The following is an 18,182-nucleotide window of genomic DNA, read 5'->3' as shown; positions in this document are numbered from 1 at the left end:
TCCATTTATTTACAGTAAGTGCTCTTATTTCCTACAATCTACAATTTGCAGTCTATTATCCCACAAGAACAAACACGATTATAGTGCAGTATTTATTCACTCAGATTATTGAAACATGTACAAAACAGATTACCAATATGCCAATGTGATTTGTTGAAAATTAAGGCATCTGTCTTTCAAGATCATATATAATTCTCCTATTAATTTTTGGATATGTTTTCTTTTGAATTGACCTCTACCATTACTATCTAACAGACTATGACAGGCTACGAATCGGAGGCCTGATCTGTGCCTGCTTGTTGGTGGCAGGAGGTATCAGCGTTGTACTTTGTAAGTGTTGCAGTCACAGAAAAATACGCCTGTGTACCTGAGAAAAAGTGGTTTACTGTAGCTGAGCTGAGATTGAACACCTCCTCGTTTGTCTCCACAGATAACAGGTGCTCCGGGAACAACAAGTAAGGCTTTTTTATTCATTTTGAACTCCTGATAATTGCTGTGTGTTTCTAAATTTAAACATGTGACTCCCTCTTATTCTCTCTTTATCTCTTTCTTCCCACACTGCCATGTTACCTGCCGCTCCTCCCTCCTCTCTCACCTTTTAGAAAAGGCGAAGATGACAACAGTGAAATCTGATATCGTTCCTGACAAACCGGTTTCGTCCAGGAGGAAGAGCTGACAGGCGAGGGGAGGAGAGATCGGGTGCGTGGAGAGGGGTTGAGAGCGAACACACCTGGTCAGATGGTTATTCGTGTACAGACCTGTGCAAAGATTTTATTTTCAAATGAAGTGCTGTTGAAATTGGACATCATCTTGAAGCAGCATGACCTCATAGATTGACTTGTGATGCAGTGAGATAAAATAAATGAAGCCCCGCCCTCGTGTTTTCAAAATGCATTCAGTGTGTTCAGATCTGTCCTGATATGTAAGTCAACTATTTCGACAAATATGTGTATGCCTGTACACATGGAGCTGTGCAACATATACAGCGTGTCTGAAATCTGCTGCTTAGTTTAGTTGTTGCTATAATGTCGCATATAGCTTCTGAGATGGTGCATTATAGGGATTGCAATGTCCTTGTTAGCTTCATTTCCTCCTGTATATTGTAGGATTTGCTGTCTGATTAACTGCAGAGTTTAATCATCCATGTGCTCAAACTATTGAAAGAATTAGAGAAAACATAACAACCTGTTGCAAACTGTTGCACATCCTAATATAAAATAAAAGTCATTATCCCAAACAAGAAGAATTAAGATTTAAGCGTTGTTTTTCATAGTTATATGCAGCAGATCGAATCAATTTGATATAAATTAGTTGATCTCCGTAACTGAAAAGGGCAGCTATTGATCTCCAACAGTTTACCTTAAGCTCCTTTATTATAGCTTCTATAAAGTGACTACACTCCATCTTTATGACAGCGATGTTGTCGTTTTGTTGTTCCTCTAACTGCTCATGTCCGGTAACTTCCATGAGAGAGTCGAGGTGTCGCAGCCCATCCCGACAAACTTCGACGTCTTCGTTCCCGACAAGCAAACATGAATGAATCCTCCTCTCCTCCTGTCTGTTTGAGCTGACTCTGGATCAGCCTTCCACGCCCCGCTCCTCGCCATCCGCCTCCAATCCTCTCAGCCAGAAACCGACCCGGGATCAGGACACAGCAACAAAGCTGTAGCGTTTTCAAAACTCTGCCTCCCCCCCTTTTTTTTTTTTTTCTTTCTATTTTTTTTCCCCTAAAACCGAGCCAACCTGTTGAGTGTCACGGCGGTGCAGGCGGGGTGTTGGCGCACAGAGCTGAGAGAAGCTGCTGCTCCTTGACTCGCGTGTCCGTCCGCTCGTGAGACATTTCCTCGTGTTTGTCGCTGCTGAGAAACAACGTGCCAGAGGTGGGTGAGTGTTGAACAAAGAAATTAGCTCACGTTTCAAACAGCTTTGTCCCTCAAAATGTTTCCTTCCGCGGCGGAAATTTGTTAATGAAGCCTGAAGTGTGATTTCTCAGTCACGTCAAATAGTTTTAAGCTCTTCTTCGGCTAATTTCAAACACACTGTCACATTTTAAACTGGCTTTTACTTTCTAAACAAGTTTGTTTGCGAAGAAAAACTCGTGCAAAATCACTGTGTTTCTTATTGTGTTACCGGCTCATTTAAAACTATTCAAGACTCGAATATAATCAGTAAGGGATATATTTCCACAGAAAAGTGCATCATGGGTTGTTTTTTTTTGGTTTGTTTGGTTGTTTTTTTTAAAAAGTACAATAAAAACATACGCATGTATAATATCTAGCTCATGTCTTCCCAACTGAACGGGACGCGCCCAACGGCGCAGATGTGCGTAATGGCTGCTATTTTGTGTTTCCACCTTTGGTCCTTGTTTAAACCCACCATATAAGAGGAAAACCTAGAACTATCCCAGATCTAAATAAATAGACCTGGCATTAAAATAATAGGAATACGAATTTATTCAGTCCCATGTATCAACAGTTGGGAGACATTTTAACCCTCAAGACCCAACATCCTGTCAATGAAGACATCCCACTGGGGAATCTTTGATGCGGTCAAACTACTACACGCTGCGCGCGTGTGTGCGCGTGCGCGCGTGTGAGAAAAGGCCACCTGATAAGAGCAGTAGTGGCAACACTCTGCTATGTGCCACCGGGACAAGGACAGGAGTTGTCAAATTTAGCTCTGCAGCCTACAGGAAAGGAGGACAAGGAGGATTGTTGGATCAATCAGCTGCTTATTAGCTACTAACAGTATGTTTATGAAAGTATGTGGAAAATAGGGCATTTGCAGTGGTTGAATTAGGCGTCTTGTCAAGTGATTTAATTAATAAATTGCTCATCAACTAATCAACTACAACTTTTAACTGTAATTAATGGAGCCTATATATACTAAGGTGTTCGGAAAAAGGCCACGGACAGATAACTGATATCAGAGGACAGAGACTCATAAACGGTTGAAACTAGGAGTGGGCGACGATATGGCTCTAAAATAATACCACAGTATTTCTTTGATGACAAATATTCTTGAGGATATGACAAACTACTGCAAATTGTTGATTATTCGTTTCAGCGTTGTAGAGAGAAAGAGAGATTCAGACTCTATAAATGTTGTTTCTTTCAGCCATGCTTGTTGTTGCTGTGTGTAAGTTGCACGGTATGACGTGAGCAAGTCAGAATATTTCCATTATCACAATATGAATTTTTTGAATCACATAAAAAAAAGTATACAATTTTTATTGTGAACAATTCGATATGGCACACGCATAGTTAAACAATCTTTGTTTTACATTAGGAGTGTGTATCTGCGAGCTATGGTTGCAGATACACACTGTTCTGGTTAAAGAGGAAGATTTCAGTCATAAAGCACAAGAATTCAAACCTTACACAGTTAAAATCATTTGACAGTCCAGATGTTGTGATTTGAACAGAGGGCTCTCCCGTTATCATCGTGCTCCAAATAAGGGCTGCAATTAACAATTATTGACATTGTCCATTCATCTGTTGGTTATTTTTTTATTCATCACTTATTTGATTAATGTTTGGAAATGGTGAAAAATGTCGACAGCTGTTTCCCAAAGCTGAATGTGCCATCTAAAATGTTTTGTTTAGTCCAGATAAAGAACCAGAAGATACAGGTTTTTTTTTAATCAATAGTTTATTATCATAGAGGACTAAAGAAACCAGAAAATATTCACATTTAAGAAGCTGGAATCAGAGAACTTTTTTACAGACAAAATTCCTCTCGATCTACTATAATTTATTTGTTGGATCCAAAGCCAACATGCGCTGTGGAAAGCTTTCTGCAACTTTCTCCAAACAGATAAACTCCTCCTCTGTTGTGATTTGTAAAAAGTCTGAATCAGGGCTCATGTGGGTTCACCAGACAAATACAAGAGGAAGAGAAATATAGTTAAAGTGAAGGACCTGATGTAACAGTCCAGAGACAATGAGGAGAGAGGACACAACGGGCTCTTAAAATGGCTGTTAACGCCACTCATGTAGTCACAAGACTTCATGAAAGAAAAGAAAAGCGAGGACAGGGAGGTTGAAGTGTCAGAGATAGAGAAGGTGAAAGATGGAGTCTGTATCGGGTGTGAGACAGACTTAGCTGTTTGTCCTCACAGGATCACAGATCTTTTAACAAAAAAAGAAAAGAGGAGCGACTCTGGAAACGGTCTGAAAGGATGGAGGAGGGGAACGCAAAGCGCTGTTTCTTCTCACCTTTCCTCACATCGCTTTGGTGACTCACAAATTTAGAAACCTCAACGAGGAGGCAATGAATTGATATCAGACATGTGACCTTCAGCGCTCTCCATATGCAACCACAAAGCTTTGACTCGGCTCGGCAGAGGCAAGGCGAATCATTTTTAATTCATTATTAAAAATCTGAACATATTCAGGTTTAATACAAAGTGTGCCAGAGCAGCTGTTGGTAAACACTTGAATTATTAATCATTTCTGGATGGAAGCTGAGAAGAATGATGTAAATGTGCTGTTGTCCTTTTGGTCCTGTAACTTCAGAGGAGCATGTCTTGTGTTGCTCCTCTCTCCCTGTTGGACTTGTGGTTACCATGTGTGAGTCACGGCTCCAGTATGTCCCCCTCCCTCTTGGCCTCTGTCTGTCTCCGTGTCCCTCCTCTTTCCCAACCACACTCTCCCTCCTCTCCCTGCCTTCCTCCCTCGTTCCCTGAGGCTGCCACCCCTCTTCCTCATACACGCCCTCTCTTGTACTCTCTGTTTTTTTATAAACTTTATTGACTTTCCTCTCCTTTTTCACCCCTCTTTCTCTTTATTCACCACTGACCCCCCCCTCCCACCCTCCGTGTCACTTCCTTTATCTCTGTTGCTTAATTGTTTCTCTTTACATCATCTTTGTTTAGTATCACTTAGCTGGCTGCTGTTGCATATTTCAGGAATACATTTGAGGTTACATTTCTGGGCATTCAGTTCAAGAGAAACTTCTTGTACTGTGGTTGTAAAATTACAAATTCCTGAGTGAAAGAGAAGGAGGTTCATCTCTGTCTCAGCTGAGTGAAAACAAATTCCTTGTCACAGAGCACGACACACACCAACACTGTTCACTTTTCTCTGTGCGTGTGCGTGTGTGTGTGTGTGTGTGTGTGTGTACATGCTGGAATGCATCGCTTCTAATTTAGGAATAAAAAATGCCCCTGAGAATAGGCAGCTGTCTTTGTAGTGCAGCACAGGAACACAAACACACCCATGTCCAGCGTTCAAACAGGTGGGTGGGGGAGAGTCGGCTAAATAGAAACAGTCAAACATGCCTACATGCTGCACACACCACATTTAACAACACACAGAGTACTGGAAGCAGAAATCTAGCCTGTGATATGCAGACTTGTACGTATACAAACACACCGCGTAGAATACATACGTGTTGTGTTTGTTTTTCATGCACACACAAGTCATCCCACAGACCCATATGATGACGGTTCCCCCGGTGACTCTAAAGGTGATACGCAGCTTTAAGAATGATTGAATGCGTTGTTAGACTGGAAAACCAAACTTTGCTCGTAGAAAATAGTGTAAAGAGACTGAGAGAGATTCAAAGGGCTCGGATGTGTGTGGTTGTGTTTACTCAGGATTGTCTGCACTGTGAGTGTCGTCACCTACAAGCAGGGACAACAAGGAAACAGTCTTTTTTTCTGTAAGTGCAAACACTCACTGCTGTGAGCTAACCTGTTCTTGGACCTTTAGTTTGACTGTTTATGGACAAACACCCTGAAATACCACCATAAGTGTGTGTGTGTGTGTGTGTGTGTGTGTGTGTGTGTGTGTGTGTGTGTGTGTGTGTGTGTGTGTGTGTGTGTGTGTGTGTGTGTGTGTGTGTGTGCGTGTGTGTTAGAGCTGCAACAATAAATCAATAAATTGTTTTGAATCATTTTTTAATGAAAGTATGCTTAAATTGTCTGATTCCAGCCTCTTAAATGTGAATGTTTTCTGGTTCTTTCGGTCCTCCATGATGATGAACTGAATACCTTTTGGTTGTGGACTGTTAGTTGGGTCAAAACGAGACATTTTATGCTGTGTTGCAGGCTTTGGGAAACACCGGTCCATATTTTTCACAATTAACTGACTCATCAATTTCTCAACAACTATACAGAGTGCCAAAAAAACATGCCGTGTTGAAATTCAACAGACGACCAACCCTGAGCTTTTTTAGCACCTCGTGATTTTTCCTCCAATGATACAAGTCAGGAAACAAATCCCATGTCTATTCAACACATGAAAAATAAAATCAAAAAAAAAACCTCCATCTTCATCTGCTGGACAATTTGGGTCACAAACTCTCCACGAATTTAAACTTGTTAGTTCAGGTTGAAATATTTAGATTTGTTTAAACTTGCTGGTAAAATGCTGTTGAGGCCCACTGAGGATATAAGTGTTGGGTTTCTGACCAAGTGACTGGCTGACGGATAAGAAAGGAGAAGAAGAGTGGGATTGAAAGGGGGAAGGTGACTCCGGGCCTCGAGAGCCTTTGGGAGTTTGTATGGGAAGGAATAAATGAGTGGAAAAGACTTCACCAATAGAGAGGAGAGGGGTGGAAGAGCATGGACGTGCAGGAGTGTGTCGGGGAAAGGGAAGCGGTCGAGGAGAGGCCGAAAGAGGCCGGAGAGGAGACGGGAGCTTTGTGAAACAGTGGTTTCAAACAAACGGCAAAGGGTGTGAAGAGACAGTGAGAGAGACAAACGAACGAGAGACAGTCCCAGAGACAGGAAGGAAAAGAGAGATGCTGCGAGAGCTGAAAACAAAGAGCGAGGGATAGTCGGAGACAGGCGGAGGAGCGTGACGGAGCCAGAACAGAAACGTCTTTATGCCGGACCAGGCCGAGCGGAGAAGGAGCTCCGCGGGGAGTTTGAGCCAAAACAAACCAAACGGCCCTTTAAATACGGATCATCAGCAGCTGGTTGGACATATTCGTCATAAAGTTGTGTGTAGCATAAAACTATATCGCAACTGAAACAGTTCGATAACTGAGCCGTAACTATTGATGGTTTTTAAGAAAAAATACCAAACTATCTATTTTTCTCGTGATGATTTCTTGCTTTTCTGGGTTTTGTATAAAAACATCAGAGTTGTTGGACTGTTAAAAGGACAAAACCAACATGTGAATGTCAATTACGTTAAAAAATAATCAATAATTTAATCAGCAATAGTGATAAATGCTAATTTCAGCCCTAAACTACATAGCGGTGAAAGATAGTGAGCGTTGTGTGACGGCTGCATGTGATCGTTATTTACATGATTGATTAATGCCTTTATTATTGTTGAATGTGAGAAAGGAGTGAACTGTAGTTGCCACAGTTTCAGAGCCAAAGCTGACATCTTCAAACTGATGTTTATAATGAACTGAAACGGCAAACAAATCCCTAATTATTGAACGTGAGGTGCCGAGTCAGCAGATGTTTGGCTTTTCTTTCTCTTGAACACCTGATAGAATCGGTTTTTGCTCTCGAGTCAAAGCAGACTTTCTCTCTCCTGTAATAATGACAAACACGTACCTTCATGTACTTATATCTTCTCTACACGTACCTTCATGTACTCCTGTCTTCTCTACACGTACCTTCATGTACTCGTGTCTTCTCTACACGTACCTTCATGTACTCGTGTCTTCTCTACACGTACCTTCATGTACTCCTGTCTTCTCTACACGTACCTTTATGTACTCGTGTCTTCTCTATACGTACCTTCATGTACTCCTGTCTTCTCTACACGTACCTTCATGTACTCCTGTCTTCTCTACACGTACCTTCATGTACTCCTGTCTTCTCTACACGTACCTTCATGTACTCGTGTCTTCTCTACACGTACCTTCATGTACTCGTGTCTTCTCTACACGTACCTTCATGTACTCCTGTCTTCTCTACACGTACCTTCATGTACTCCCCTGCTGCCTCCACCTTACACTAACATTTGCTTTTCAATATGATCTACAAATAGGAGCAGGAAGGAGTCGTCTCTTTACCCTCTAAACCTGCCCCTCTTTCCTCATGTCCATCTCACTCTCTCATGTCCCATGTCCCCATCTCACTCGCTCATGTCCCCATCTTACTCTCTCTCCTCTGCTTGACCTTTCAACCGTCTCACCTTCTGTCTCTCCTGTTTTCTGTCTCTGTCCTCTGTTTCTCCTCCTTCTCTCCTCTCTGTCTTTATTATGAGGTAACCCATTCTCTTGTGGTTGTTGGCCTGTTTCCCGTGCTCTACATTCCCCCCTCGTCTCCTCTGGTTGCCGTGGGGAACCTGGAGAGAAGCACTCGTAACGCTCTTCTCTTTCTCCCCTGCTGCCAAACTCTAAATACCAGCAGCCGAGGCACGTTGTTTTCTGACATCCTGTATTGTGATCTCCTAGTTTATCAGGTCACTCTGGGTTCCTCTCGCACATAAAAATCCTTGACGATACTGAAACTAGTAGATTAGATTGTTTAATATAAATAAAGCAATATTAAAAATGCTCATTACAATTTCCCAGCCGGCTAGTTAGCATCAACTGATAGCATGTGAGGTGTTCAGGGAACATCGGTAAATTGTCGTGTCTAACTTGCATATGAGGGGTTTTGGGGATATCTGTTAACTCTAGCTGCAGGAAACAACCGGAGTTACATTCTCTGCCTTTAAACTGACTGAAATGTGATTGGACTTTCTTTTTCTTTGGTATCGAAAAAAGGATATCGTAATCTGTCTTTCATCATCACACATACATGGTCACAGAGTTTAATCTACGTCACTATTTTCACTTGTGTGGCCTTCAGTTGCTCCTGCCGCCTTCAAAGAAGAAATTCTGGAGATAAAGATGAGAAAATGTTTTCCATTTCTAAAAAGCAGTGAGGTCAGACAGATGCAGCAGTAAAGTGTGAGCTGTATCTGCGGTCTCCGGCGAGTGCACTTCAACTCATTTGACTGTCTGCTCCCACACTGCAGGTGACAGTTCAGGGTGTGTTCAGATCAGCTCTTAGAAAAACAGCCAGTCAATCCAACTTTAATTTAAAGTCATCCATGATTGTTGCACTTTTAAACATGCCTCTCACACGTGGCTCTGTGTAAATGCCTATTTGAAAGTGCCACGGGTGTGTTTGCTCCTCACTACGGTGCACCCAAAATGGAAAAGTGCAGTAAGTGGAAAATGACTGCCGTGTTACTGAAGGTGTCCCCTCCCGGTGGACATGGTGCCTCTGCTGCTGCTGCTGCTTCAACATGGCAGCACACACCAGGAAATGTATCTGTTCCTTAACCATGGTATTTGTGGAATTATTGTGTTTTGTAATAATAATTGTGCAATAGAAAATAAAAATATCTCCACTGAGTGATGGCACTTTAAAAAGAAACACAAAGCTCTCTATCTATGTACGGATGTACTCGAGGAAGTACGATTAAATTAACCTTTTTAGACAGGAATAGCTTTGCCGCACAAATGAGGACAGTCCCAGCAGGTGACTACATGTACATAAATGTGTGCATACGGTAAATCCTGCACGGTGGAATTAGACTGTTGTGACATCGGGTAACCTGGCAGCGGTGTAATGCAGTTACCAGGAGAGATTTAATTCTTCTGTTGAGGCTCCATCAGAGCACTTTGTGCACATCAACATTAGATCAAGTTTCTCTCTCTCTGTGTGTGTGTGTGTGTGTGTGTGTGTGTGTGTGTGTGTGTGTGTGTGTGTGTGTGTGTGTGTGTGTGTGTGTGTGTGTGTGTGTGTGTGTGTGTGTGTGTGTGTGTGTAAGAGAGAGTGAGAGAAAAGAGCGATAGAAACCACTTTGTGTCTTTGAGTTTGATCAGATTTCTTCTGTGCTTCAGAGTGAGGAGCGCTTGTTTGTGTGTTTAAGTCCTTTTAGTGCCTCTCAGAAAACACAGAAACGTTGCATCACGTCTCTGTTGACTTTATTGGCTGGTACGAGCCAGTTTAGAGCACTGTGACTAACACACACACATACATACATACATACATACATACATACATACATACGCACGCACACATACATACATACATACATACGCACGCACACATACATACATACATACATACATACATACATACATACGCACGCACACATACATACATACATACATACGCACGCACACATACATACATACGCACGCACACATACATACATACATACGCACGCACACATACATACATACGCACACACACATACATACGCACGCACACACACATACATACGCACGCACACATACATACATACGCACACACATACATACATACGCACACACACACACATACATACGCACGCACACACACACATACGCACGCGCACACACATACATACATACACATACATACATACACACACACACACATACGCACATACATACATATGCACACACACACATACATACGCACGCACACACACATACATGCATGCATGCATACGTGCACACACACACACATGCATACACACACACACACACACATACATGCATACACACACACACACACACGCACACATACATACGCGCACACACGCACACATACATACGCACACACACGCACATACATACATACACACATGCACATGTAAAATGTGTTTGATTTCCCCTTCGTTAATGAATGAACTGTGTACATGAAGGAGCACACAGCCAGCTGATAGAAGTTTTGATGTCTTATTTACTGAATGTTGTTTCTAAAGCTTCCACTCTTCTTCCAGTGAAAACAGCCTCCAGCTTGAAGATGTCAAAGATCTGTGCTCTGGTGTTGATGACACGTGAGTCCTAAAGTCTTTTCATTTAATCACAGTTCATAGCAAAAGAAAGAAAATCAATACGAGCGACATCATTGACTGAATAGATTTTGTCTTGAAATTAGTCTCTATATTAATGTTGCATCACTGAGCACTCATGACCTGTTAGCTTTACTTCCTCTTCAGGAAACTGCTGAAGGCTTCTTCCATCAGCACATTGCACAAATTTGTATACCTTAAGGATTTAAGATTAGGGGTGTGACATATTATGTTGTATATCTGAATAATGTTTAATATGATTTTTTTTAAATTATTCTTTGTGATGATATGTCCCATATTACTGCCAATGTCACATATCGTGACAAAGGCCGTATTCTGACTCGTTGACATAATGATGTCACACCGTTACTGTTACGGTATGATGAATGTTACGTACGTAATTAAAACTCTCACCTGTGTTTGGTCTGAAGCTTCGGACAGCAGGTCCGAGACAAAAGCAGCAAAAAAATACTGTAAAACATCAAATTTCCTGACACTGTTGGTGAGACGGTAAATGAAGTGCTCGACGATTGCGGCGCTCAAAAGGTGAAGCTCAGAACCTCCAGAGCTCCTTCAGGTGAAGGAAAAAAAGAAACAGCAAAGATCTAAGAGATTTAAAAGGTGTTTAATCCACTGACTCTGATAGTTCCCGTTTCCACCGATTTCACACACCAGAAAATTCTTTACCTTTCTTTCTTCAACAGTACCAGTGAAACGATGGAGAGAAAGTTCAGCTCCAACAGTGAAAACAATACAAGGAAATGTTTGACCGTGTTTAGATGTTGCATGTCTGTGTAGTAGCTGAAATAACAGCAATAGGATGTTTTTATTTTCTGTCCGACCCTCATGAGACGCCTCAGGCTCTGGGTCGCCGTGGTAACGTGTGTTTGTGTGTCTGACCTCTTGCAGTTGTGTCCCTGGTGTTTGCAGAAGAACAGAAGCGTGAGTGCAGCACTGTAATATGTTTCTACATGAAGTTAGATTGAGTGTAATGTTTAAATTGTATTGACGTGATTGTGCGGCATGTCGATACTCAGTAACTAGCTCATTGTTTGTGCTCATCACACTTTGTACTGTTTACTTTGTGATGTCACTGGTGTACATGTGGCTGTTTCTTTGTGTGTTCGATCAGTAAACTGACTCTGTTCATTTCTGTTCCCACAGCGGAGGAGGACCCCTTTACTTTTGGTAATACACTTTATTTGTTATTATTGCTATTTAAGATGATTTGAGTCATCGGAAGTTATTGTTTTATCTGTGAAATATACAAGAAGAATAGAATTGACATATACTGTGAATATTGTTGGCCAAAATAGTCAACGTTTTTGTTGTTGTCGATCGCTTTTTAATACTCGATGTTTGATTGCTTTTCATCTCGCCTCTTTGTTTTGTATTACCGGGTAGTTTGCCTTTATGTTTAGTGACTGCATGTCTTATCTGGAAGATTTTATTAAAATACATCTGTTAAGTCGCTATCTATCTCAGACTGAGGTAGTAACACAGTGGGTGACCGAGCCTGCGGTCCACTGATGAAAGCCTTTACATTTGCGGAGTGAACTGAAGCATCACTCTGGTGACAAATCACAAGCGGAGCAAAGTTAGTGGTGCGATGTTCATCATCAACGCAGCAGTCTCGCTGCTCAACTCGCGCTTTAACTCCAAACTGACTGACGTCAGAGAGGCGACACTGTTTACATCTCTGAAAAGGGAAGTCCAAAAACAGCAGTCGTTTCCGCTTATCGCCACCGGTGACGTGAACAAGAATTCAACAGAGATCTTTGAGGCTGTAGCTGAAAACGTATTTGTGTCTGCTGCTTGATGGTAAACATGAACTGTTTGTCCAGACTACCACAGACTGCGTGTTGGAGGCCTCATTCTAGCTGCTGTCCTCTGTCTCATCGGCATTACCATCCTGTTCAGTAAGATGCAAATCACACACACACACACACATCATGTGTGTAGTCATAAACAGACTTGAACAGAGCCCAGAGACACTGAACATCATAAAGACTAAGCTCCTCTTCTCTTCTTCTAGGTGGCCACTGCAGGTGCAAGTTCAACCAAGACAAGAGGTGATCTTGTGATCCGTTGATCAGTAAAACATTAAAAAGATGTTTGTCTAACTGCAACAGAAACTACAAACTAACATTTTACACTTAATATTTTATTATTGAAGCAATATGCAAGACGTTTCTTTTCTATTCTCTCACTCCCTCCACTCTTCTCTTTGCAGAAGGAGGACAGGAAGCAATGCTCAGCAGATGCTCAACGATCAAGGTAATGTATATTCAACCAAAACAAACCCTTTCTGCCTTATTAACTGACTCTAAAGATGATCCCGGTCCAGTAGCTCAAGTCCACCTCCCAGCTGCCAAGACTACAGTTTGTTTATGACGAGTTCAAGACATGAAACCTCAGACAAAGTGAATTCACCGGTTTAAGGTCATTTGACTGTAACTCAGTTTGACTAACATCCTCTAAGCTATAAAGGAAACTGTCTTAATTCAATGTCAACAGAAAAGATCAGCACAGATAAAGCCAGAGCAAAAATTTCTACTTTAGAGGTCAACTGTCATTTAAACAACTAAAGCTGTCTTTCCACGGGGATTTATAATTTCTCAAAGAAGAAGAAAAAAAAAAAAGACAATCCTGTCTGTGCATGCTGACATGAGTGCAGCGAGATACACGGCTTCCTCCCCTTTCAAATAATTCAACATTTCATCACCGACTTGGTACCCTGCCGAGGTCTAAAGTTATATTTACTCTGTCCATCTGCTTCACTGTAAACAGCCTCATGTCACACACGCATACTAACACAGAGTGGAGCAGTGCTGCACTCGGACGCCATGAACCTCGCTGTTCAACAGGTGGTGGGACTCTGGGTGTCCAGGAGGGGGAGACGAGGGAGAGGAGGGGGAGAGGAGGGAGGCCATCTTGCTGCTTTATGTATTGGTGTAGCTACAAAAGATCCCCTGCTGGGTTCAAACACGACACCCACGTCATTCACATGCAGTTTGTAACACAGGCTCTCGAAGTAGATGATACTGGTTGTGTGTGTGTGTGTGTGTGTGTGTGTGTGTGTGTGTGTGTGTGTGTGTGTGTGTGTGTGTGTGTGTGTGTGTGTGTGTGTGTGTGTGTGTGTGAGAGAGAGAGAGAGTGAGGGGGGGGGGGCATGTAAGCAACTCAGCAGAAGCCCACAGGGACACACTGCACTGATTGGCTGTTTCCACTTGCATGGGCGCGCACACACACACACACACACACACACACACACACACACACACACACACACACACACACACACACACACACACACACACACTCTCTCTCTCTCTCTCTCTCTCTCTCACTTAATGAGCAGCAGTGTTTCATTCTCTTCTCATTATCCACATACAGAGAATGAGATATTGAAAGGAAATATGACTCTTACATGACAGCTTGTGGAAGTTTTGCTATGGTGCCTCATTTCCGGTGATGATTCTGTTGGTATTTCAGCGTTTGTAAAAGACTCAGACTAAAGACTTACATACTTCAGTAGCCACTTCCCCAAATATTCTCATGACTGTCACGAGATCCAAGTTATTTCTACAATGGAATAAAGTTAACAGTGTGAGTCGTGGTACTTGCAAAAGTAAAAAAAAAAAAAAAAAAATTGCATAATATTGATATAAGGAAAAAAATGTTGTAATGGATGTTATGCATGTACAATAAAAGTGCAGTTTGATTCTCATTGCACAACTGACAAATTTAGGAGAAAAGTCATGTAGAAATATCGTGAAGTAAAAGTGTGTACGTGTGTGCGTGCAGGTCGTGCCTGCAACTGCTAGATGTCGACCACGAGGCGCCAAAAACCTGCAGCCAACAGATGACACAGAGGAGCATCAGCGGGATTCCTGACATCTGACAAGACGCTTTTGTTGTTAATTTAGAGAGATCGACAGAAAGTAGTCCGCATGCGCCTGATGGGAGGCGTGAAGCTTCCTGACTGATCTGCAGCCTGCACTTTGACACACACACACACACACACACACACACACACACACACACACACACACACACACACACACTTCCACACTCGGACACATGTACACTTTTGTTACTTTCATTTCAATCCGTTTTTTGGTCCTGAGACGTGAATAATACATCTTGATATAAATCAGCCATCTGAGTGAAATGAAATGCCTGGTCATTCGCTGGTATATTGTATTTGTGTTAATAGTTTTCACTGATTGAATTAAAAGTGACTTCATACAATAGTAACACAAACCTGTTCCCAAAAAAACCGCCCACATACTGTAGGTTGTGTCTCACTAGTCCTGTTGTCTGTGCTGTGTAAGGTAAACATTGATGTAGATATTAGTCGCTTACTGTGACCAACCTAACACTCTATGCTTTCATGTCAAATGTATGAAATCCACATAGTCATGGGTAAATAGTGTTGGTTGATTCAGGAGAATCTGCTTGTTTCCATGTTTGGCTTTATGGAGGAGTCTTGCACTGCCCAGAGTCATGTTTCTATAAAATAACTGTTGAAACAACTACGGCCTGTGGACTTTACTTTTGAGCATTGGAGTGCATATGTTAGTGTGTAGTGTGTGTTGGGGGGGGTCAAGGGTTTGAAGTGGGTTTTGATTACTCGACAATAGTGTGCTGAGGATAGTCAGCTAATCCTTTAGTATAGTTGATGATTCATGTTGTTTCCAAGATGGAAACTGGTAAACATGACTGAGTGTAAAATGATTAACAATGTATGCAACCTATAATCTCCAATGTTAGGGTCTCAGCAGAGAAAGGAACTGAGAGATCTAATCTGGCACAATAAATCAATTCATGTTTTGGGACTTTCACAGTTTCAATTGTAATAAAATGCTTTAAAAAAAACAACATTAATATAAAGCATATTTTATTAAATCCTGAGTGCACTAAAAATGTAGCAGTAGAGTGAGCAGCATACATAGCAGGAGTTTAAAACAAAAATCGTGTCAGTCGTGGAAGTATTTGGATTCTTTAATTAACTACCAATACAACAATGTAAAGATAATCCATTACAATTAAGTCCTGCATGAAAAATCCTATTTAAGCAAAAGTACAGAAGTATCAGCAGCAAAATGTTAATCCTGGTTTGGTCCCTTAGACCGATAAATGAGTATAACATCATTACATTATTAATGGTGAAGCATCCGAGTGTCAGCAGCAAGTTTCTGTTGTAGCTGCTGCAGGTGGAGCTTTGAACTACTTTATATCTAGGGACAGCAGATACATGTGGGGGGGGGGGGGGCATCAGATCATTAATGGGAAAGGAAAGAAGAAACAACAAAGATCTGATTCACAAATTGGTTTTCAGTTTCTGGACTTTTTCTCTAATCTTAGATCTTTGGGGGGGGGGGGTGTTGGATTATTTGAACAACTATTGACATGAAACCATGTGAGAAGTTTAGAGGGAAAAATCACTATTTGGTGAAGCTGTTAACAACTGAGAGACATCTGAAATGTGACCGCGACGCCACACTGCTGTTTGTAAAACGTCAGACGACAAACAGGTTGGAAAACTACTGGTTTCATCTCCAACAGTGCGATGTATTTTAAAAGCTCCTATTGGGTCAAATATTCCTCTGAAATGTAACTAAATCTGTCAAATAAATGTATTGAAGTGGAAAGTACAATAGTTCCTTCCGAAATGCAGTAAAGTGGAAAAACAAAGTCGCATTAAATGGAAATATTTAAGTCATTTGCAAGTATCTCCAAAATTGTACATATTTAGTAAATAAGTAAATGTACTTACCGTAGTTACTGTCCACCGCTGAGTATTACCATTTAAGGTACCTGTGCTGTTTCATTGGCTGCTGACGTGAGAGCCCTCTCCTCTTTCAAAAAGACTTTGGCTCCATCTAGCGGACACTATTCAATGTATGCTTCTCCTTTTCTGGGGTTATGTTTTTATTTTTTATTTCAGGTATTTCCTTTTCTATTTCCCCTCTCGTCAAACCACCCAGTCAGCCTTCAAGCCATCTGCAGGCTGTTTCTCCATTGAGATGTATAAATACACAAAGAGAAGAATCATGATACTGCATGATACTTACCGTAGTTACTGTCCACCACTGAGTATTACCATTTAAGGTACCTGTGCTGTTTCATTGCTGACGTGAGAGCCCTCTCCTGTCCAGAGTGACCACAATAGTTCCAGTGTTTGGTTTTTTGTGATGGGTTTTATTCTCCATTTGACCTCTCTCTGGATATTGTGAGAAGTCAAGCCTCTTCTCTTTCTGCCCCTTTCTATTATTGGCTCATAGTAACGAGAAATTAGAGACAGCATCAAGGCAGCTATTCATAGTCAGAAGAAAACCGGAAATCCAACGTTTCGGCGGTCAAATATTTAGGACCTATAATATGATATAACATGTTCAAAATGTGGTTAAGCTATTTTGGAGTTGTACGTTTATTAATTTCCTTTAACCCTCCTGTCGTGTTCGTTTCTCCCCCCCTTTACTTTAGTGTTCCCGGTCAAGTTTGACCGGTCTGTTTTAACTGCTCTTACGTTAACACAAAAACCATTCATCATCACCAAATTTTATTTAACACCTTTTTTTAAGCTGTAAACAATGTCTCAGACTCGTGGTTTACACGAATAACTGCTGTGAATATACAAAGAATAGACACTGAAAATGTATCGCTAAATTAACATTTATTGTAAAAAAAAAAAAACTAAAAAAACAATCAAAATCAAAACAGAGACCAAATTCACAGAACATCAACATGAATAGTCATTTAACACAGGCTCTCGTAGTAGATGATACTGGTGATGTCAAACCAGTGTGTGTGTGTGTGTGTGTGTGTGTGTGTGTGTGTGTGTGTGTGTGTGTGTGTGTTCATGCACAGAAGTGGCATTGTGCAATTAGGTCGGAGTGTGCCTTGCAAACATAGGCATCACATTTGTAGCATTTAAGTCCCCACCATGGTGAGCTTTCGTTTCAGCAGCTGCTGACCGCGCATATGACGTAAAAATAAGTTATCACGTGATATTATGCCCCTTGAGACCGGCTGTCATGTCCTGTACAACACGCGTGCCCCGTATGTTGTTTTTCCTGGCCTTTCATCAACAGGTTTTCCCGTGTAGACCTGCATATTACAGGCATAGCTGCTCCTGGCATCACATGCTGCCCAGATGTTGATTCCATACTTGCCTGGTTTGCTCCTCATTGTGTTCACAGAGTAAAATGAGAGCAAGGCACAAATAAAGGTTTATATAGGGGGGGGACGCGAGAAGATATGAAACATTGTTTAATCTGGAAGGTGTTGTTAAGTACATTATATTCTTGATATTTTTCTCCTCAGGTAGACCAGAAAACTCCGTTCATGTTTCCCGTGCTTTTAATTTGAAAGCCCGGACCGGAAGTTTGTTTTTGATCCTGCGTCGCTTGACACTGATGAAAA

General features: G+C 41.5%; 1 protein-coding gene across 2 annotated transcripts; it reads left to right on the top strand.

Moving 5' to 3' along the window:
* The first annotated feature begins 1,743 nt into the window (after positions 1–1,743).
* Positions 1,744–15,289, top strand: LOC138617800 (phospholemman-like). Of its 2 annotated transcripts, none has more exons than XM_069693083.1 (8): positions 1,744–1,884; positions 10,680–10,736; positions 11,661–11,693; positions 11,916–11,939; positions 12,596–12,670; positions 12,787–12,823; positions 12,985–13,028; positions 14,559–15,289. In XM_069693083.1, exons 2-8 carry the CDS (start codon positions 10,703–10,705, stop codon positions 14,576–14,578), a joined length of 267 nt encoding a protein of 88 aa, XP_069549184.1. In that variant the 5' UTR covers positions 1,744–1,884; positions 10,680–10,702; the 3' UTR covers positions 14,579–15,289. The 2 variants fall into 2 exon arrangements, with proteins under 2 accessions (XP_069549184.1, XP_069549183.1); XM_069693082.1 differs by having other exon boundaries at positions 1,745–1,880.
* Positions 15,290–18,182: the final 2,893 nt, after the last annotated feature.

This window comes from Brachyistius frenatus, unplaced genomic scaffold (assembly GCF_029030835.1).
Source record: "Brachyistius frenatus isolate BFR_SWC_R1_liver_20210118 unplaced genomic scaffold, ASM2903083v1 Contig_14, whole genome shotgun sequence".
Lineage (NCBI taxonomy): Eukaryota > Metazoa > Chordata > Actinopteri > Embiotocidae > Brachyistius > Brachyistius frenatus.
The sequence above is the reverse complement of the archived record's forward strand: the minus strand, read 5'-3'. Positions and strand labels throughout refer to the sequence as shown.